The following is a 23,704-nucleotide window of genomic DNA, read 5'->3' as shown; positions in this document are numbered from 1 at the left end:
TAGCTATATGAATTGGACTGGCCCGGTTACCAATTGCTAATTTTGAATGTTTCTACTTTACTGACATTGATGAAAAATATCCAAGATTTTCTATTCTATTTTTTTTGTAATCATATTTTTTTGATTATATATATATATATATATATATATATATATATATATATATATATATACATACACACACACACACACAGACAAAATGCACCAAGTTATGAAAATACAATCAGTCTTTACAGTCACAAGTTTTCTATAGAGGATTCTGTTGCAAGGCACGCACATCTTTAAAGGGTATCCATACATATTCAAGGGAAGCTAAAAGTCCTCCATATTCATGAGCTGTGGGTGTCTCCCCCAAAGGCTGATCTAGAGGATAACCAAACACTCTATGCAGAAACTGTTTATAATGGTAATTACACTGCAACACTGTAACCAACCCTGGAGCTGTAGTAATGTGCCTGTGAATATGTAAGTACTTAATTTTGGACATATCTGACGTTTTGGAAATTGTCAAAAATAACCTTTGGTTTGCTATAGAAAACCAACACAGTTCTCATTGCAGTTTGAACATTTGGACACTAGGTGGCACTGTTGAACAATTTAAATTTTTTTTCCCTGAAAAATACCCATGCTATTTTAAAAAAATCTCTCTAATCTCTTAACACTGAGGCTCTGTCCCTTTTTTTGCAAAACATAGGAAACCTTAAAAATGTAATATAGTCAACACATGCTGTACTGCAAAATGGATCAATCACCAATTGTGGTAACTAGAAATAAGCCATGGCGCCAATGTGAACTATTACTAAGTAATAATGAGGCCCTGTAGAAGAAACAGGTAGAAAACAAAAACGGAAAAAAGATGAATAAGTTCAGCAGCTACAACTAATAGCTATCTATTGGTACAAATGGACTACAGCACAAAGCTCTTAGCCTGATGTGTCTTAGCATATGACCATTGGACTGACGCTATTGGAGTTCAGGAAACAAAGGAAAGAAAGAAATCGGTCAGAATACTAGTATTTAACACAAAGATTATATATAAGAAGAAAAATATTGCTCAACATGTGTAGTTTCCTATTACAAAATATTGAGCAGAACATGGTCCTAGCTGACACTACCAACAAAATGTACTTCTCCCTTAGGCGAAGTAGAAAAGAGCTCACCTGATTTCTAAGAGGCTGGGTCTGTGACGGCCGCTCTCGATGGGCATGGCTGTCCCTGGTTATCGCAGAGGTTCCAGAATCTACATGGACGGATCCCACAGGGGTAGGCTGGAGAAAGTTAAACAATTATTACCTTACCTTAAATAGAAAACAATTAGGTAGCCCTATCAATAAGAGATAAACTAAGCAGAGTTCAATGTACCTGACTACATTATCCTGCTCCATCAGATGTGATATGATTGTGGGGGGTGTCAACCATAGTAAAGAGGCATACAAACAAACACAATCATTGTATATGGTAAACAACCTCTAAAAAATATATGTTTAGCTTCAGTATATTTTGTATAGACTAATACTTTTCTGCCACCAGTAACTGCTACTTTATTTGCATGCTCCTTCCGTCTCTTGTTTGAGTGTTGCTGCGCATCCCCCTCCCCACCACCTATGCTTTACATTGTAGCTACGTTTCTTCAGATTGGCTGCTATATATAAACGTAGTTCAATTGTTTTAACATTGCCCAAATACTCCCACAAGCCCAGCAGAATTCTAGTGTATCGAGTGCTGCTTTCTACCACAACAAAGATAGGTAACTGCATGCCCAATGAGAAAAATATTATCAGGTTATTGCCATACATGCACCATTTAATGAAAGGGGCATTCTGAAATTCAGCATTTTATACTGTTAGGCCCCTATTCCACCGGACGATTATCGTTCAGAATATCGTTAAATTGTTCGAATCTAAACGATAATCGTTGATCGCTTTATAAGACCTGGACCTATTTTTATCGTTGCTCGTTCGCAATACGTTTGCATTGAATAAGACATCATACGGTCGTTCGCAATAGATACGAACGCAATAGCGAATAAATAGCGAAGTAAAACGATCGCAATTACGATCATAAGTAACGATTATCGTTCCATGGAAATGAGTGAACGTTTTCAGGTCTTTCGCAATAGCGGTCGTTTGAGATCGTTAATCGTTAACGATTATGCAAACGATAACCGTCCGGTGGAATAGGGCCCTTAGGTGAAGGAGGCCCATGATACCTTTCATAAATTAGTCTGTGCTTTCAGAACATGCTTTTATTCTCCACTGAATAGAATCAGAGAGGCTCTCCAAAGCACCTAATCTTCTTAGGACTGTACAAACCTCCTTGGTTGGAGCTCCGCTTGAAGCAGACTGTCAATCAAGCAGGGTTGGGTGTGTTACAAGGTATTTCAGCTTGCAGCAGATCAGGGCCTTGGGAAAGCCTCTAACACTTAGCACAAGAGAATAAATGCATTATGGAAGCACAGATGGATGTATGAAAAGTATCATGCGTCTCCTTCACCTAACAGTGTCTGCAGTTAGAATTGTGAATTGCAACTGACAAGATTCCCTGTAGGGTGTGTTCACGTGTACCTGTTCCGCAGCAGAACTGATGGCGCAGATTTAATGCTCTGTTCAGTTATTTAGTTACACTGATATCAAATCTGCACCAAATTGCTTAACAGTCACTATCACACATACCAGATCTGCATTGAATTTCCCTTGGATTTCCATTGCCAGTTATTTTCTATGAGATTGACATCCTGCTGTGAGTATGTAAGTTAACCCACGCCGACTGGAGCATACATTACCTGCTCTGCGCTCTGGCTTGCTTCGGAGGTTCCCAGCTGGACGACCTGCTCAGCCAATCAGAGTGCTGCCCCGCCGCAGCCACTAATTGGCTGAGGGGGCCATGCAGACTCCGGGAGCCCCCAAAGCAAGCCGGAGTGTGGAGCAGGTAATGTATGCTCCGTCTGGTGGCTGTTTAACTTATTCTCATAGAAAATAACTGGCAAAGGATCCGCAGCGGATTTCGCGAGTATGTAGCATGGGGCAGTGCACTGATTGGGACGTCCAGACGCCGAGAGCCTCTGGAGTGCAGACCAGTAATGTATGTACTGGGCCGCAGTGGGTTAGGAGGGCTGCCTTTTGCATACTTACAGCAGGATGACAATTCCACTGCAAGTATGTAATCTCATTGAAAGTAACAGTGAAGGGATTTGCCGCAAAATTCGCTGTGAACTCACAGCGTATAATCTGCTGCTTATCTGTTATGTGGGAACCCACCCTTGATGTGAATTACCACAGAATCAATTAGGACAAGTAGTAAATTTAGGGTGCCTGCTTATTCTGTTCAAGAACTTCCACAGATGATCATTATAAAGGATTTCACCTTTACAATTTAGTTTAATCTGACGTTAATCTGTAACATATGCAGGTTTGGTTGGGAAATCGATCTGGATTTGCATTGGGATTTCACAGGAAAAATTTACTTTTTAATTGGAAAAAAATAAAACATATCAAAGATAGAACAGGTATAAGAAAAGAGAACAACAAGCTGAGTGGTGAGGGTCTGTGTGCAGCTAGCGCTCCATTCACTCTTTATGGGGTTGACATACGCTTCAGAATACGTGTCAGTACTTGAGGTGTTGTGTGGCCCCATAATGAATGAAGCACTGGCTGGACACACAAGGTGAGCATCATTTCTTTCAGAGACCATTTCGTCTATGTTCTTGGGATTGGTAGCAGTCCGATCAGTTAGTTATGCCTTATCCTACAGATACAACAGCTTGAGATGGGAACTAGTGGGAAAAAAATTCAAAAACATGAAACGAGACCAGCTACTTACAATTGGCCTGCCAACCCAGTCGTAAACATAGTCAAAGGTGTATCCTTTCCGTTCAAACAGTTCAGAGAATAGTGTCCGCAAATAATCATAATCTGGCTTCTCAAAGAAATCCAACCTTCTTACATATCTTAAGTAGGTTGCCATCTCCTCTAAAGAAAACAGAAATAAGATTTTTTGGTTTACAAAATGGAACAGATTATAATATCTCCATTAAGGTTTATGTGGGTGACTCAGCACATGTTCATCCTTTCTGATAAAGGCTTCTCCCTTATGAGCCAGAAGCACCAAAAAGCTGTAAGCTCAAAATGACTTCTCTCTATTCTTTTGCTTATATTCCTGGGTAAGGATCCTAATGTTTACATGTAACCTAGAACCAGAACACGTGCAAGAAAATTTTTAGGGGATCCTCTTGAATTAAAAAGCGAAGAAAACTCCTCCTTTTGCATTACAGCAGAAGCTTGTACGTGTACAGGCAAAGCAAAGGGGACAAGAATAAATAAACATGAAGAAAGCTTTAAGGGTTCAATCTCAAACTGTATAAAGCTCCAAAGTCACAGTGTAGCATAACTTTCTCAACCAGATATATGCTCTTACTACAACGACTGTTTCTCAGCTCTTCTCTCAAAAAAGTTGTCTGGTTTTAGGCTACTTTCACACATACAGGATTTGCAGTGGAGTTCATGCTGCGAAATATGTTGCGATCCTCTGTCCTGTCATTTTCTATGGGTTTACATGTTTGCAGTGGATTTTGCATTCCGCTGCTAGTGTGTAAAGCTCTGTCCTACTTAAGAGTGTCACTGTCACCCCCTTTTTGCATTATGACTTCTCTACACAGGTGGAAAGGGTAAATTTAGCAGTTTTTATACCTTATTTTGTATCATATGTCATGGGGCTTGTTCCAGTAAAAAGTGATCTTTTATCAACTGCAGAGTAGAGAAATCATAATGCAAAAAGGGGAAAACCTTGTCACTTTAATACTTACAGTGGATTTTGCATTCTGCTGCTAGTATGTAAAGCTCTTTCCCACTTAACCAAGCCCTTACCCGCTAATGCATTACCTGGCCCTGTTCTTTGTTTCCTCTCAGGCTCCGCAGGTAATGTATTAGCCGGGAAGGGCTTGGTTAAGCGTGACGGGGCTTTACAGACTAGCAGCGGAATGCAAAATCCACTGAGAGTATGTAAACCTATAGAAAACGACAGGACGCTGTGAATCCTGTATGTGTAAAACTGGCCTTACACTTTATAAAAACAAGCACTTGGATAGTTAATAGCAGGCAAAATTGGGCCACATTGGTCTCAAATTCAGGTTGTATACATTGGTTCTTACAGGATGGAATAACAGACTTTTGCAATACTCCACTGGAACAGATCCCGTGGTATATGTTGTTTTTTTTTGTTTTTTTTTTACATACAAGGCTACTTCTGAAGGATGACCCCAAGCGGCATCTATTATGGGTATACATCAGATATATTGTGTAGCACACACTGTAAAAATCAAAATATTCTTACCTGGGAAATTCTCACACAGAACTTCTACGGGAGTGTTACGTTTTGTGTCGCCAATTTTCTGGTAGCGCTCCTTAAGCGTATCTGCCTGCAATATTGGAACAGCAATTTACATAATGAACTAAACACATCTCAAACATATCATATTACCCAATTAAAAAAAAAAAAAAAAAAAAAGATGCAGAAGCATTTTGGTTGGACATTTCTTGCAAGTAAGCCAACAAACTATAGAAAGCTGTATAACCATATGCCTGTTTCCTGGTTGTCCTCTTGAGCAAACATGCCTGCCATAACTTCTAATATATAACTATATGGAACAAAATAATAAAATATTTAAATATACATGAAGTCAAATGAGACCCACATTAAAAGGGTTACTGGGATTAGAACATAGTGGTTTCTTTCAAAAACAGCACTTCACTGTCCTCAGGCTGTGTGTGGTATTACATCTCTGCTCCATTCATTTCAATGGAACTGCGCTGCAATACTACATACAAACGGAGTATAAGACTAGCGCTTTTTCGGGAGGAATGCAACTATGTTTTCCTAATCCTGAATAAATAATAACTAAATAATTATTCTGGATAAACATATAATGGACTCTACGTGATGCAAAAGACAAAACACCAAAATATTCAGCCTTTTTGACCTATGGGCCAGATGACTGATGCACCTGGTTATTTTGGGCTGTAACTTTACAACGCTTCTAGGAAGAGAGGGGACAATTCCGGCTTCCTCTAACTACATGAATAGAAACTGGAGTGTAGCCATAAGCTGACATTTAAGAATGTAGAATCTGCCACTGTCATAATGCTATCATGCTATGGCACCTGTCAAGTAAAAACATGTTAGAGGTCAGTAAGGACTAGAGTCCTCCCCCCCCCCCCCAAGATTCTCAAATCACCCACCATGGAGAAAAAAAACAAAACAAACAGACCATGGTTGTTGCAGTACAGCACATGTGGGTCATGAAGTTATATTAAAAAGCTGTGAAAGGATTTATCACAGAAGCACTATGCAGAGGTTTGTGTGCATTATGTGTGCATTAGCCCTTGTATTTGGTCATGCAACATGCAATATTGAGAGTGCAGTTACAGCAAGTGTCCAGGAGGTGGGCTCTTATGCTAGCCCAACCTGACTTTAAAACTCAGAAAACGAACATTTCCTGAAAGCAGGAGGTATTTCTTACCTTTAGGCCTTGCCATGGAAGGCTCCCTCGTAGGAAATACATAAACATATGTCCCAATGCCTCCAGGTCATCTCTTCGACTTTGCTCTTAACAGGTAAAAGAAAATGAAATCAATAAACAATATATACATATCTCAATGTAGCCTAAGATATCAAATGTTACAAGAGACTGGGGTATTTGTGTAACATCCAGGCGCCTGGACTGTATCCATACACTATTCAACATTCTGTTAGAACATCTATACCATCCCCTTGTTTTAGTACACAAGATCAATAACCATAAAACTAAGCCATAAATCAGGGTTATAGAGTTACGCCATTGTTGGTATTTCTAAAAAGCAAATTAAGCATTTCCTTTCTACCAACATGAGGAAAAGTATCAAGTAATGGTGAGACCGGATGCTGCCAGCAGGGTTTAGAAATGTGCTGCGAGCGCCCTTACAGGCCCTGAGAAAACCAATGGTCCAGCTTTTAATATGTATTCTCATCTCTAAATATAAGGCCAACAGAGTTAATAGGAGCAAGACACTTTAGAGATTCATCTATGTAAATGCAAATGTTTCCATTGAGGCGGTGAGGGAGTGGAGGTGAGAATAAAGCACAGCATTGTAATAGCATTGATATAATAACATTTTACACTGTAGTTGCCATAGAAATCATGCCATTATGCAATGTTCTTCTACAGAGTCTGTCAAACAGCTAGCAACAGAGAATAATAAGAGGTTTAACAATGCAATTTCTATAGCCAACAGCCTATCACAAGCCTATACTGTAATCAATGGCAAACACATACTTTTTAAACAGCTGTCATTACATGTCAAACACTCCACAGGAGAGACAAGGTACCAATACTGGCGGAGCCTAAAAACTCACACACCACACACATCATACAGGCGCTGGATATGGTCCTCTGATACACCTACTGTAACTGATCAATCCTGAACTGATTCTTATTCACTGTAAACAACGAGAACTCCTACTGACTGACTGCAAGCAGAGAACACCCCACACAGTATGCTGGAAAACCATGGAACTTACAACTTGTCATCACTTAAAGGGGTTATCCAGTGCTACAAAAACATAGCCACTTTCTTCCAGAGACAGCACCACTCTTGTCTCGAGCTTAGGTGTGGTTTTGCTGTTCAGTTCCATTGAAGGGAATGGAGTCGTGTTGTCTCTGAAAGAAAGTGGCCATGTTTTTGTAGCACTGGATAACCCCTTTAATACTAGCTAAACCTATAATACCCTTTTAGGGTGTGTTTACACATACAGGATCCACAGCAGATCCACAACAGATTTGATGGCAGAGTTGATGCTATGTTCAGTTATTTAGTTACATTGATATCAAATCTGCTATGGATCCTGTACGTGTGAATGCACCCTTAGAGGAGTATTGAAGAAATAGAAATTTCGAGTGGTTCTGTGACTATAAAGTCTTACAATTAACAAAGACTAATAACTGATACTATGACTATGTACAATATATAAAAGGAAATCACAATACTTATTACCTGCCTTCTGAATCCTAATTTATCAGTAACTTCAAACACAACATTCAATTAAGCAACAGTTCAGTAAAAACAGTGGGCATACTACTTCAGAGGGAGTACTGGAATACACCACCATAATAACAGAAACCATATGGTAACTAGTTTCCATAAAGTGGTTGAGCAAAAAAAGCACTTCCCGTAATAAGTGTATATTGGTGATTTATATAACTTTTGGGGGCAATACAATACTTAAATTTTCGCCGGACTTCTTTTACTATGCTCAGGATGCCTCCTGTGCTTTTAAAGGAGTTCAGGAAAGTCCAGACCAATGATTTGAGTGTGTCCACGATATGACCTATCTAGTATTAAAAGGGGTACATTTAAAAAATGGTGCAGATGGACAGAACAGGCAATGCCCGCTTAGCCAATTAGTCACTGACTACTACTTCAGTCACAGACTGACTGTGTGACCAGTTTCTGTGGGGCTGTGACATCACAGGGCCTGGGAGATACAAGGAGACCTGTGGCATGGGGACAAGTAAGCAAAATTTGTTTATGTTCTCATCACCTCCTATTTGTCCTGTTTTTTTTTTTTTGTTTTTTTGTTATTTGTAGGTTTTTGTGCTAGGTCTACCCCTTTAATAAAAATAGAGAATACTAAAAAGAGCTCAAATATGTATGCTGGAACTTGAACTAAAAAAGAGGCCCATTTACTAATACCAACATGACTGCAGTAAGCAAATACTGGCAGCAACTTTTCTGGTTTGAAGAAAGCCAAATAGTAGTTAGTCTAAACTTAGACTAGACAGTCTTCATATGCGTCCCATTTATCATCCTGATACACTTTGATAAGTCTGAAGCATTTGAAAAATGTCAATATAAACTTGTATGAGGCATTTTAGTAATGCAATACCAACATGCCAATTGCAGTAAACCATAACACTAATTCACCAGAATCACTACATACTCCTTTACATGTGGCTCAATATTGGTTAAGAGCTAATCCAGGATTAGGAAAAAATTCTGTAATGCAGGCACCGAAAAGCTAATCTGCGTGGAAGTCAGCATTGATGGCCTAGCCTGTGGATAATTCCAGGGAAAACCCCTGTACCCAACACCATAAAAAAAAAAAAAAACTCTTGACCTGTCACAGACATGTCTAAGGCCTTGTTCCCACTGAGCAAAGGTAGCAGAATTCCGCGACGGAATCTCCCATAGACTCCCATTATGAGCGGGAGGCTAACGGCATTCCGCGGCGGACAATTCCGTCGCGGCATTCCGCGGCAGACAATTCCGTCGCGGAATTCCGCTACCTTTGCTCAGTGGGAACGGGGCCTAAGGGTCTGAGTGTTTAGACAATACCCGATTAAAAGTAGGGAAAGATGCATGCCTCTCTCCCCCAATTGTGTCTATGCCAGCGAGCTCCATAAATATAGACATAGGCACTTGTTGGGACAAAACATGCTAAGAGCAGATTTTTCCTGACTCGTTCCTCTGATCGGTTATGGCTTGAACAGTCCCCAACAGAGAAAACTTTTGCCAAGTCCGACATATGAAAAGTTTTGGTGACAGTGGCAATATAAAATTTTAATTTTTGGGTCTGCATTTTGTCCTCCTTGCCCATTAAGAGCCACAACTCTTGGATTTTTTTAATCTACCTAGCCATATGAGGACTTTTGTATGACCAATTGTACTCTGTCTTTCAACATGTGAAAAACAATCCACCATTCGCCACACATCTCTGTGTAATAAAAGATGCACAGCAGACGGCTGATTAAAAGGAAGTGTTGAGTGAACATCAAGTTGTATAGGAAGCTAAGCGAGCAAGTGTAAGCTAGCAGATCGGAGCATACTTACACGGTGAGAAGGGAGTTATTTTCTACAGCTCATATCCCATGCAACCATAAAATCAGGCAGCACTGGAGGAGTGACAGGTCCAACATAAACATATATGATTTTGTATAGATTTGGGTGTAAAATTTTGCAATGGGGACTTTTCGTGTGTTTAGCACAAAAATCCCCCTATAGGATTTCTGGTGAAAACAGATAATTTCCCTCACAAATTCAAACACACAGGGGGAGATTTATCATGGTGTCTTATAGTAAGATTTTATTTGCTGACCATAGCAACCAGTCACATCTCACCTTTCATTCTCATGAGCTGAGCCACGACTGCTTGCTATGGAAAACAAAATCTTACTATAAGTGTGATGGCCCTTTTCCAATTGGGTCGGAGCATCTTTTCTACCACTCTATTATTCGGTTATGGCTTACTGGTTCTAAGAATCACTTGTTATGGGCTATCTTGTCCAATATACCGGTATAACAATTGCTCATAACTTTGATTTCAATGTGAAATTACATTACAAGATTGTTCTGTGTCAATAAAAATAGATTTACCTTAAGACTGCTTGGTAGATCTCCCACATTGACTTAAGATTGTACCGTCAGATAGCTGCTTTTCATCCAAGATCTGTCCTGGACTCAGTTCGGCAGGTGATGCAGTTATTGTCCTAAAAAACAACTTTTAAACTTGTAGCCCTGTGTCAAATTGGCGTGGCCTAGAGTGTGCGTGCCCATGCCTTGCACCGCCTCTCTGTCCTTCCTCCCTGCCCTCTTCATCATTAGGAGTGCCTTTGGCAGGATTTTTCCTACTCATCACCAGAACACTGCACAGGTGCCTTAACGATCCAGCACATGTGCGGTGTTCACACAGGTGATTACTAGAAGAAATTGTTCTAGGGGCATTCCTAATGATGAAGAGGACGGGGAGGAGGGATAGAGGGGTGTCACAATCCTAGGACAATTTGACACAGTGCTGCAAGTTTAAAAGTTGTTTAGGACAATAACTGCATCACCTGCCGAACGGACCGCAGGACAGATCTTGGATTTAAAGCAGCTATCCGAAGGTACAAGTGTTTTTTTTTTGTTTTTTTTGTTTTTTTTTGGGGGGGGGGGGGGGCATATTGTGGGTACAGAGTCACTTTAAGAAAAAAAAAATGTATTAGTATCAAGAGCGACTTGTCCTAAGCTGTACATGGGTCTTAAAGGGGTTTTCAGGGACTCTGCTTATGGTGCATCCTTAGGATAGGACATCAATAACTGATTGTTGGGGGTTCACCATGCAGCACTCCCACTGATCAGCTATTTGCCAGAGGCACAATCATAAAAAAAAAAAAAAAAAAAAATTTACAAACTTCATACAAGTGCTTGTTCCGTGCAGCTCAGCTCCTATTCAAGTGAATTGGAGGTCATATGGAATAACCTGGCACAGTCAATACACAATGTATGGAGCTGTCTGCTTGTGGTTCTATGCTCTTTAAATGCCGGCGGTGCTATGGACGTACTGCCTCAAATAAACCATTAAAAGATTGCAGTGGTAAAAATTTGGGCATTTAGGTGTGGCAGATCTGCAGCTGAAATTAATGCGACTGATAAGCAGCTTCATAGATCTGAATGGAGAGGTTCCTTTAGCCTGTGCTTGCATTTCCTTAAGCAGAGTTCAGCCTGTCGTGCATGAATATACTCCTGGGTTTTCACAAAAAAAGACAGACATGCACACCTTTTCCTAAGTGGGTGTTTATGGACATGTATCTGGCTGTTCCAGTTAAACTCTTGTGTTCCCGATAAGGTATGTGCTTTTTGGTTTCCGGGTCTATATATTCCTTGGCCAGTCCAAAGTCAATGATGTGGATGACATGTTCTTTCTTATTCCCTTGACGACCAATTAAGAAGTTCTCTGGCTTAACATCTCTGTAAATGAGGTTCTTAGAATGAACATATTCCATCCTTGAGATCTGAAGAATTTAAAAAGGAGAACAACATTAAAAAAAGTAATATCACTGACTTAAAGAAAAAAACAAAACACACTTCACACTAATAAATCTGACAATTTCACACTCTTAATGTGGATGCGAAAAACAAAAAAGGTCAAGGGGGGGGGGGGGGGGGGGGAATTCAGTCATATAGAGGTGGAAGTTATCCATAAGGCCACCGTGTAACACTGGTAATGAAGGGGGAGGGGGGTTGGAGTCAGAAACTCCCATTACCGTTACTGATGACTATGCAGCTTTTAATAGATATGAGTACAGTAAAGCCTCGCAGACTGTATACTTAGTCTCTTAGCTTATTTAAAGACATATAGAGATAAAAAAAATTATAACACTGTCCCTCAGCAGATAAGAGATGTCACTAGATGTTGTGCAGACGCATCACAGGATTAATGGCAGATTTTGAAAGTCAAGATGGTGGCTGCTCAGAGGTCAAATGGTCCAGAAGCTGTAATAAAAATGTGCAAAGCAGAGCTGCAAAGAAACAGATGGCAAGTATGCAATATTATAATATATATATATATATATATATATATATATATATATATATATATATATATATATATTATATACACACAAATATTTGTGAACTCTGGCTGGGAGGCAAATAAATACTGCTGTAGAAGCATACAACATTGCTTACCAGTCTGCCCCAGTTCTGAAACCACCAAAAATCTATTTTGTGCGTCTGTTACTCTTTTCCAGCATCAGATAAACAGTATGCAGAGCTGTTCAGTACTACAATTTCCAAAATGCATTGCTTTCTCTAAGCTCTTCATCACAGCTAGGGGTGAGCCTATGGCTGTATCCATGTTTTCCTTAACTTCCTAAAGTTGCATCCAACTTCTGCAGCCGCAGGAAATCAAACGCAGAGCCTTTGGGTTCAGCGAGCATTGCCAAACCTGAACACCTTGAAAGGTCCACTCAACACTTGTAAGCACATGTATGTATGTATGTATGCTTATTATATGGAACATGGGTTCCTGTTTTTTCCAGAATGAAAAAACAATGTTTCACCAGTTTGCAGAATTTATTTCAGGATGACACACTGTATTCAGAATTTTTTTGTTACTTCGAGCATTTCTAGCTTTCGGATATTTTTATTTAAAAATAGCAAAAAATATTCAATTGATAATGCTTTAAAGAGGCACTCTGGGTATAGGCAAAAAAAATTAAACTTCTGCAGAAGCATATAATATTTACCTGTCTATCCCAGTTTTGAAACTACCAAAAATCCATTTGTTTTGGGGTGTTTGTTCTGTTTTGTGTTTCTGTACTTCCTGGTTGAGCAGATGTACTCAGTACTACAGGTTCCAGAATGCAATGCTTTCCCTCAGCTGTTCCATCACAGTCCCCCACCCTGCCTATTCCCCACCCAAAGCTGTTGCAGAACATCTAGGCTGTGTTCACACATTGCAGTTTCATTGTGTTACTGAATTATTTGCAGTATTTTATCATTTCATTGTGGTCCTACCCGCACAGCACACTGTATTCTCTACCTGTAATGCTGATATTAGAATAAAGCAAAGAACTTTTTAAATTATATATTTTTTTCTTTTCATCTTCACGCAGATATAATGATCAAGCATCTTTTATCTTTGAAGTCGATTCCCACAATAAGAAAATTATCCGATATTATCTTACATGGGATATACTGTTTATGCTTTGTTTTTTGTGCAGTTGGGATTGGCAGTGCCGACTCTTATCCTCTCTGCTGTTTAGCATTATCTATTTGTGTTACTGCATCATCTTTGTGCAGATGCTGCAGTACTGCAATGACACTCCAACATGTGTGAACATAGCCCTAATTTCTCTGTAGACTTTTTGTATAATCAGCGAAGTAGAAACACCTGCTGCCCCCTGTCTGCATAATCAGCCTGATCTCAGCAAACACACTAAGGGTACAAACCCACACACCGTATACACAGCAGATACGCAACAAAAACGCAGCAAATACGCAGCAGATTTGTTGGTACAGATTTGATGCTGTGTTCAGTTATTTAGATATAATCTGCTGCGTTTTTGATGCGTTTTTGCTGCGTGTTTGCTGCGTATTTGCTGCGTATCGCAGCAGTAAATACGCTGCTTATACGGTGTGTGGGTTTATACACACAATGTGAGACAGAGGCATGGAAGATTTGTCTCCTGAGGCTAGGTTCACACTGCGTTTTCAGCATCCGTTTAACGCATCCGTTTTTTGCAAAAAAACGCATGAAAAACGGATTGCAAAAAACGGATTCATTTGTGTGCATCCGTTTTTCCATTGACTTCCATTATAAAAAAAATGGATCCGATTTTTTTGGCGGACCAAAACGGACCAAAAAACGTTGCTGACCCTATTTTTCTGGACGTTAAAAAAAACGGATCCGTTAAACGGATGCTGAAAACGCTACCAGTGTGGCAGAACCGTACAGATACGGTAATACATTGTATAGACACATCTATATAACTTTTTCTTATCCAGAGTTCCCCTTTAATGGCAAAATCCTAAACATTATAAGGGCAAACAATAGGGAAAACACAAGAAAAGATTCCTATGCAGAGCTGTGATAACAGAAAAGACTCACTCACCAGCTGAATTGCAATCATGAGGACAGTCTTCAATGTAAAAGTCCTGTCACACAGGTCAAACAAGTCTTCTAAGCTGGGACCTAGAAGCTCCAGTACCATGGCATTGTACTTTCCACATGGGCCAAAGTAGAAAACCTGGGGAAGCCCGTCAGCTGTAAGTAAAGATTAAATATTAAAAAAAAAAAAAAAAAGTGTAAATTAATGGATAGAAAAGAAAAAATAAATAAAAGATGAGCAGCAGTAAATCAATGTCTTATATCCATCTAGTTATCTGTTGTAATGTTTGAGAAAAGCAGGAATAATGGCTGGATGCATTTTAAAAAACAAAGAGAAGAAAGAGTATCAATACTTCAGGAGTACACAGTTATAAGTAACTTGTATTCATTGCAACACAGAAACCATTAAGGGTGCCTTCACACCTAGGGACTCGCAGCGTAAATTAAGACCGCTGCGTTTATGTAATTCTGCCGGCCCCTTAACCCATTTAGCCTCCTCCCGCTCTGTATACATACCTCTCCTCGCTGCACGGGGTCCCGGCGTACTGCTCTCCCACCCGGCCAATCAGTGGCTGCGGCTGGGCAACACACTGATTGGCCGGGCCGGAGAGCAGCACGCCAGGACCCCGTGCAGCGAGGAGAGGTAATGTATACAGTGGAGTGGGAGCTGGAGGCGGGCGGCAGCTGAAGGGGTTAAGCGGCCGGCAGAATTACATACACGCAGCGGTCGTTCAGACCGCTGCGTGTATGTAGTGAAAGTGATCTGCCAGGACCTAGACGACTAATTTGCGTAATTTACGCTGCGAGTCGCTAGGTGTGAAGGCACCCTAACAAGAAGGTTTGCTGCTACTGGGAGCAAATGTATTACAACTCTTTTTATGCTATGGTCAGTGCACAGAATGGCGAACACATCTGTCCTGCTCTGCTGCCTGTTCCAGAGCCACCAACCCTGCGTCGCTGTCAGGGTTTTTTAAACGTCCGATGTCTAGTTAACACAGGAAACAGACAGTCAACATAGACTGGGAGAAACAACTGTGGATGCTTTCAAAACACTGACAGTAGTGCAGAGAAGGAGGCTTGGGAACCAGCAGCTGCAGCAGAGCAGGAGAAGTAAGTATACATTACTGACATGTTTTTGCAGCATGGCTAAGTATGCATTTTTCCCAGACAACCCCTTTAAAAAAGATAAAACAGGCCATAAACAAGTAGACTAATACAAAAGGAAGAATTTAGACCACTGATTTACATGCACTAACTATGCTAGTATATATACATAGACAAAAGTACATAGCCACCATACAGAGATATCACCATAGGGTCAGCATTTCCAAAACTTGTTCATGAACAGCTGAGGAAACACAAGGATTAAGTAACTAGAGCATACTTTTCATTTTAGAGAATCTAATTCTTTAGAGCCACTTTAAAGAAAAAGGTACAGGTCTTAGCTGGAAGAAATGTCTACAAGGGATCAAATTTTCTAAGTTCTTACAGGGTATTATCAGAGTCCCTCTCAATATCTGCTATTTCCAGCAATGGCCTATAATTCTAGTAAACTTTAAATGCCAGACTATTAAAGAGGTATTCCACTCAAACATAACTTTTTATATGTTGCTGCCCTCGGTGAGACTAACAATTCATTCCATACTTATTACCTATTCAGTCTCCTTCCCCCAGTTCTGAGCTGGAGCTTTCTACTGGAGACACAAAAAAGAGCTTTTCTGTCTTTTTCCCCTTGCTCCCCCTTCCTTCCGAGACGGCTGATGTAAACAAGTCCCTGGCAGGCTTTATCTGCAACATTGTAGCTTCTTTCTAATGTTGGGAAGGTTAATCACAGTGAGTTCATTAGCAACTTGACCTCATAATAACCTTGCCAGCATTACAAAAGCTACAATGTTGCAGATAAAGCCTGTCAGGGACTTGCTTACATTAGCCATCTCAAAAGGGAGGGGGAGGCAGAGATAAAAGCTCACACATAGAATTTTGTGTTTTCAGCAGAAAGCAGCAGCTCAGAACTGGGGGAAGGAGACTGAATAGATAACAAGCATGGAAGGAATTGTTAGTTTCTTAATGGGCAGCAACATATCAAAAGTTATGTTTGAGTGGAATAACCCTTTAATTTTTTTTTTTTTTTACAATGGAGGCCCATCATTGTATTAAGACTGACCAAGCTCAGATGCAGAGAACACTCACGGTTCTTTGAGTAACCACTTGATAATGCTTTTAATGGGCTATTCCAATATTATAACTTCTCTCCACAGGATTTATCATATGTATAACAGATTAGCGGGGGTACAACCACAGATTATAACAGAGTTCCTTTGTCCCCAGATTAAAGGGGGTGACAGCACACATGCTCAACAGCTACATCTTGGTACTGGCTAATGTGTGCTGACACTCTATTGCCTGGAAGGACAAGGGACCTTCTTTCACGTTTTCTGTGGCAGTTCCCAGGGGTCAGACCCCCACCTACAAGATAGGTAATAAGCTATAATCTTAGGACACCCCCCTTACTGGTACAACCACAGAATGCTCATAAGGAAAGCATTTCCACATAGAAATCTGCAGCAAATATATGTCTATGCCATGTGTGGCTATACCCTAAAGGGTTTAAAAACTATGTCAATAACTGATTTATTAAGGACCCTAAACACACATATATAAAATTTACCTGTACTCCCCAGTTGCTTGTAAAACCGATATTCCAGATGAAGCTGAGGAGCACGAGACTTAATTGGTTCCTTGTGAGGAAAAACAAAAAACAAGATTATGCTTTTTATAACAAGTTACGCACAGAAAATCAACATATGGATAATTTAGAAACCTAACAGGCCCCTTCGCTCCTGCCATCTGAATACAAGAATACTATGAATTTGTGTGTGTGGCACACATAAGGAGTATAGCATATATCTATACCAGCGAATATTTGTTACAATATAGAGGCTTCAAAACAGGATGCACCCCTATAGGCTATGCCACTGGGCAGTGAAGTGATGACAGGGAGAGTATGTCTCTTTAAAAGCATGTATGTGGATACCTAAACAAACATTCATTTTTTATTTTACTTAAGAATAAAACAACAATTCTCTCATTGATGTCAAATGGCATAGAAAAAAGTGTGGGCTTTGAAGAACTGTACTGTTATTTTCCTGTGTGAAAAAAGTTATGACATGTCACTGCTTCTGTGCAGTTCCACGTTATGCTTCCATTGACATCAATTGAAGCTTTAATTTCCACAGTGCTGGAAAACTGCATCACATACCAAACCAAAATCTCCACAACAGCCTTTGTGACGATTAGAATATGGAGTTTTCAGGTTTTAGTCCATGGGAACAGGTCCTTAAAGTCACATCTTAAACAGTGTTATCCACAGCAATCACTAACCAATACAAACTGCCAATGAAATTTTATAAAGGCTGAGCAGCCAATAAACACAAAACCAATACAAAACCAGGCACTTAGCATTTACTTTCCAGAAGTGATCCAAATGTGTGTCAGTCTGTGGTAAACAGGGCATGTAGTGAATACAGTCTACACAGAAGCAGAACCCCTACTGCTGGGCAACATACTGATACTTGAATTAGTACATGGAATTAGGAACCAAGGTCAGGTAAACAAAGTACAGAGTTATGACTTCCTCTGAGCTTCTTAGTAGCAAGTCCGCTGGTTGGCATTATAGACATGGGTGGAGTTTCCTCTATTCCAACAGTTCTTCCAAGCTTTAAGGAATACTATTGTTTAGCTTGAGTAATTTTGTCAGCAGTACGTGAAGAAACCACGCTTGATGTCACATCTTTCTAACAGTCATAGTGTGTGTGTGTGTATATCTATCTATCAATCTTTATCTTGATCGATCGATATACATGTATATATGTTTTACAGATCGGGAGCAGGGTGACAGTGCTTTGCTGCATCATCATGTGCTTAATGCACAGGCGTGATCAGTGGACTTCTGGTGGGGGACACCAAAGCAAACTGGTGCCTACATTTTATTTTTTTAACCTAATCCCTGCATTAAGCCTAATTCATGGCATAATGGATACCAACGATGCCTAGTAGACAACATGAAATGGATTTCCATTTTACCAGGGATAAAAATTGGCACCAACAGAGCCTTCTATGCAGACATGAACTTATGCTAACGTGGAGAGAAGGAATAGTGGGAGCAGTCAGAGTCATTATCATAGCTTTTAGTAAGAGAAAAAAGGCAGACACAGTAATGATGCAGTCTACCATCCACCATCCAAGTGACCCGTGAACTCTGACATGCTGAACCAGGAAGCCAGCCATAGTTTATGCAGGAAAAGGAAGGAGGCAGGGGTTTGGGGCAGGAAGCTGGAGACAAACTTAATCCTGACAAGAGCACACACATGACTGCTATATACTCACCAGTTTAATTGCCACATATTCATTAGTGTAAAGATTCTTGCCTGAAGAAGAAAGAATATACAGAATGTTACAATAGGCAGACACAATAACACATTGTGCTATTTACTAGGTCTGATGCTCACAGTCACTCCATGTTTGCGTATTGTTTGTAATTGGTAACAATACCAGGACAACAATATAAAATCCGGGGAAAGTACAACATGAAGGTCACAAAACAAAAGAAATTAAATTAGCTGCTAAGATACAAGAAAAGGTAAAAAAAATGTGCTGGCTTCATTGTTGAAGGCCATAATGTGGGGACAGCAATGAAAATAAAGAAAAAAGGAAAAACAACATAATAGCTAAAGTGATATTGTCCCCCCTTTCCATACATTGGGTTCTCAGCACCATTCTTAAGCTTATATTCTGGACATTTTATATCTTACCACCATATAAAGGATTTCTCGGTGGTCTCTCCCCTCAAAAATGCATGGTATTGTTTGTGTACAGTGCTGTACGGAGGGGGCTGCCATCTTTACAGCGTCATCAGAATGGGCTGACCTAGAGGCCTAGGCCTCCAGGTTGTCCCATTCCGATGATGTTGTGGAGGAGGCTGGGCTTAGGTGCCGATGCTGCCACATAGGGGTGGAGCCTAAGGCAATGATGTAGGTGGGGATAAGGGGCACAACGGCCATGAAGCCCCACCCATACAGCACTGTCCACCAACAATACCATGCATTTTTGAAGGGAGAGACCACCAAGAAATCCGTTATACAGTAAGATATGAGATTTCTAGAATATAAGCTTAAAGTGACACTGTTACCCCCTTTCTGCATTTTGACTGCTCTCCACAGGTGTAAATGGTAAATTTACAGCTTTCATTACTTATTTTATATTGTACGTCTTGGTGCTTGTTCTGGTAAAAGGTGTTTTTTGTTATCTGTGGATTGGGATTTGTGGGCAGCTCTTCGCGGCCTAAGCGCCACATCACCACCCCCATCTGTGACGTCATCACCTCATAGGCCCTGCCCCCTCAACAGCCATTGGAAGGGCCAGCCTAAAGATCTAGGCCCCACCCCCTAGACTGACCCACACCAATGGCCGCTGAGGGGGTGGGGCCTATGCGTCGATGACTTCGCGGATGGGGCGGGGCTAAGTGGCGCCAATCCCAATACACAGATAATAAAAAAACACTTTTTACCAGAACAAGCACCAAGACGTCAAAATGCAAAAACGGGGTGACCGTGTCACTTTAAGAAGGGTGCTGAGAACCCCATGTATGGAAAGGGGGTGACAAGATCACTTTCATACTGTCACCCCTCTTACTCTCGCATCATTTCACTAATGGACAGTGTCACCTAGGCAGGACTTCACTGCAGTTGTGCCTTAATTCCTGGCTAAGGAAAAGGCCCAACTGCTGTGAAGCCCCGCTCAGGTGACATTGTCAACTGGTGAAATGATGCAATTTCAGAGCAAAAAGAGGACATAAACAAGTTTATACAGGTATACATTGAATATGCAGCATCTAAGTTTGTGGATGGTGCTGAGAACCGCACACAGAGTAAGGGAGGTGACAATATTTCTAACCCAGTATATGACAGGGTTGTAAAGAGGACTATTCTGATGAACACCAATAAAGGGACATTGAACCAAAATACACTTATGAATATATAGAACTGCTTATGTCATAAACATATGTATGTAAATGTATCTGGTGGAGCTCAAGCTCCGGGATACTGTACTAAATATGAAGGCAGAAAATTTTCTAGACTCCAAAACCAATGGATTGTTGTCTTACTGGAAACAATAGATTGGAGCTGACAGCACAGAGCAATAAGATAGTCCTATACTTAACATCCCTCTAAAGAATTAAAAGGCTGAACACTGTACAGATGTATTTGGAGTCTGTAAACAGTAATCCATAGAACAGTCAAGCCTAATAAGAATGTCCTCCTAAAATTTTAAATAGGTTAAAATAACAGCCAGTTTGTCCTACACAATACACATTGATTTATTTTACTTTTTTTTTATTTTTTTTTTAAAAGGGTGTTTCCAGACAAAGCATACTGATGAGCTATCCACAGGATGGCTAAGTCACTGATCAGCAGGAAGCAAACTCCCAACGTCACCTCCGATCATCTGGTTGGTGTGCCCACTACATAGTGCACAAGGCTAGAAGCAGTTTGTCTCTGTTCACTTAGTTGTGGTATCCAGGCGTAACTGCAGCGTCGTCCCTGTTCAAGTGAGCGGCAGCTAACACAAATGCTTTCTGGCCCCATTCATTAAATAGTGCGGGTGCCGTACAGATGATTGAGGGATGATTGGGGCGCTGACACCATTCAACTTTGCCTACCCATAACCCCCGCCCTGCACTGGTCCTAGTGCCTTCTTTATGGTAAAACAATACATTTGTAATCCGGAAAAGCAACATCAATGATGCAGGTCCTGGAGCATACGTTGCCTATGCCTGCAACGCCTTTCGGGTCCACCTCTCCACCCTCCTAGTGTTCAGCAACTGTCCAGGGCAGGATTTCTCCTCGGAAGCACCTCTTAAATTGTTCGCAAAAACCACTTTAGAGGACAAACCCCTCTGGGGGCGCTGCTAAAGCCAAGGAGAGCAGAGAGTAAGACCCGAGATGTGCTGAAGGCCTAGTGGATGGACACTAGTTTGTTTTTTACTTTAAAAGGCGACACCAGGACCAACTTGAACCCCTCAATGGGAAAAGAAATGATCGCAGTTAACCAATTGTACGTGTTGTTTAGAGGGGGGGGGGGTGTCTGTGGGTGGATACAGATTCACTTTCATTGTCTGGATGAGTGAAAAGGCAGTAGGGACATGGATCCAGACAGCGGGGATTTATTTTCCATTATCATCAAAGGAGTATTCTAGAGAAAATCAGCTGGTGTCAGAATATTATACAGATCTGTAAATTGCACCTATTTAAAAACACCCAAGCCTTCCAGTACTTATCAGCTGCTGTATGTCCTGGAGGAAGTAGTGTATTCTTATTTGTCTATAACAGTGCTCTCTGCTGCGACCTCTGTCCATGTCCTTCTTCTGAAAACCCATCTGACATATGAAAAATTTATAAGATGACAAACATAAAAGCTCTTCTGCTCTGGACAGTTCCTGACAGACAGAGGTGGCAGCTGAGCACTGTGTCAGAGTACGGAAGGCTTTGTTTTTTTAAATATGTCATTTACAAATCTTAAAAATGCCCTTTATGACATATGTATATGTATAATTTCAAGCATTTCTGTGGCCATTATACACTTGTGAGTTCTCAAAAACCTCATCACAAATATCCAGGAGGAGGAGGGAAAATATATATAGGCTGGAGTCACATAGTATTAGTTCATTTTGTTGACTTCTGGCTAACAATACCGACCTACATACTAGGTCTGCCTTGCCCCAGAAGACTGTTTAAAAAGTCATCATGTCTATTGGATCAAGTTTTCACACAGATTGCAATAAGTTCCTGGTACTAGCGGAAATCACAATCTTGGTAATCGTTCCGACAGCTGGCATAGATTTCTTCTGTTTTGGGATTAAACTTGTTTTTTTTTTGTATTTCTTTGCAAATCTTTAAAACAGATATACTGTACCAACTGTTTGAAACAAAACATATACTCTAGCTTACCTAACCGTAGTTCCCCAAAGTTTCCACAACCAATCTTCTTTCCCACCCTAAAGTTGGGTCCCACCATAAGAACCCCTGAGGAGGTGGTCGAGCTGGATGGACGGGAGCTATGACCAGTCCGTACTGGCAAAGCTTTAGTTGCTCGTGGTCGGTCATCTTTCTCCCTGTTGCTATGGTCCATGTTAATATACCATAAGAGCTATTCCTCTAAATCCCAGCTGATGCTAGGAGACCCCCAATCCAGTGATAGAAAAAATGGTGTGGGCCAAATAATGACCCAGAAGAATATCCTCAGGGGCCGAATAAGCTGATCACATCACCGCACACAGCTGCCAAGGTACCATCTCACATCCACAGAGCAACTTCATGATGGAGGCTTCTCATAGTATCCCTGAAGAGGGAAAACAAAAACAACAAGTTAGTAAGCTCCACAGACATTTTCTGCATCTACTAATTTCAATGTAGAATTACTGTACACATGTGGACAGCTTTCTTCAGTAGGCCAATATATCCGAGTTGGTGGGAATCTCTACAACCAAGCACTTTCAAGTAAAAAAAACATGACGTCTGTAGCCATATCTAGCAATTTATGGATACTATGTACAAGCAAGTGTCACAAAACAGCTACTCAGCTGCCTTTGATCCTTCTTTAGACTAAGATTTTAGTATTTCAAAGCATAGGTGTTTCGGTCTGGCGGATAGACTACAAGGGTGTACACAATGTACAGTAGCTTTCACTTTCATATATCAATGCCTTTCATTGCTCAGCCTTTGCAGAGAAATTATTCCTCCCCTTTGTGCTGCTATAAATATCTCCTTTATCTTACCCCTGCCTGCTGCTGGCCGACTCGGCATATCAAAGGACTTATTAACCTGGGTGGTGGTTTCCCAGATCGGTTTCCACAATGAATGTCTCAACCCTGTTCCTACCCACAGCCAGCTTTCTTTGCTGACAACACAAAAACAAGGATGACGCCTAGATGTCAGGCCAGAATAGGTGCAGGGAGAAGAGGTGAGCAGTAAAGGAAAAGGGAGGCAAAATACAGACAACACATAGCATTAACAGTTCCAACACCCACAGGGATACCATGTCAGAGCTTAGAGAGGAGAGGGGTGGGGGGGGGAGAAAGGGCAGTACTATGCAGTAAGGATACAGTCATGCATTTATCTGTTTCAGGGCCTCCTGTGTTGCAGTCTGCAACAATGTTCTCGGCAAAAATATTAGAACCTTTAAAAGAAACCATAATAAGTCTCTGTTCACACCACAATCACAATGGTTTTTGTTATAATAGGACCAT

At 40.7% G+C, this 23,704-nt stretch overlaps 1 protein-coding gene across 3 annotated transcripts in view; it reads right to left on the bottom strand.

Moving 5' to 3' along the window:
• The window catches only part of CSNK1G1 (casein kinase 1 gamma 1), a 64,224-nt gene that overhangs the window by 23,258 nt on the left and 17,262 nt on the right, over nt 1-23,704 (bottom strand). For all 3 annotated transcript variants that reach the window (XM_069981615.1, XM_069981632.1, XM_069981623.1), the window contains exons 2-10: nt 22,407-22,797; nt 18,787-18,827; nt 17,069-17,138; nt 14,405-14,556; nt 11,566-11,800; nt 6,515-6,600; nt 5,329-5,413; nt 3,820-3,968; nt 1,161-1,268 (exon numbers count right to left, since the gene is read on the bottom strand). In XM_069981615.1, the coding sequence (XP_069837716.1) occupies nt 1,161-1,268; nt 3,820-3,968; nt 5,329-5,413; nt 6,515-6,600; nt 11,566-11,800; nt 14,405-14,556; nt 17,069-17,138; nt 18,787-18,827; nt 22,407-22,587 (1,107 nt within the window). In that variant the 5' untranslated portion in view covers nt 22,588-22,797. The remainder of the gene's footprint in view (nt 1-1,160; nt 1,269-3,819; nt 3,969-5,328; nt 5,414-6,514; nt 6,601-11,565; nt 11,801-14,404; nt 14,557-17,068; nt 17,139-18,786; nt 18,828-22,406; nt 22,798-23,704) is intronic.

The sequence above is a fragment of the Dendropsophus ebraccatus genome, chromosome 1, assembly GCF_027789765.1.
Source record: "Dendropsophus ebraccatus isolate aDenEbr1 chromosome 1, aDenEbr1.pat, whole genome shotgun sequence".
Lineage (NCBI taxonomy): Eukaryota > Metazoa > Chordata > Amphibia > Anura > Hylidae > Dendropsophus > Dendropsophus ebraccatus.
Note: the sequence above shows the minus strand (reverse complement) of the source record. Positions and strands in the feature narration are given on the sequence as shown.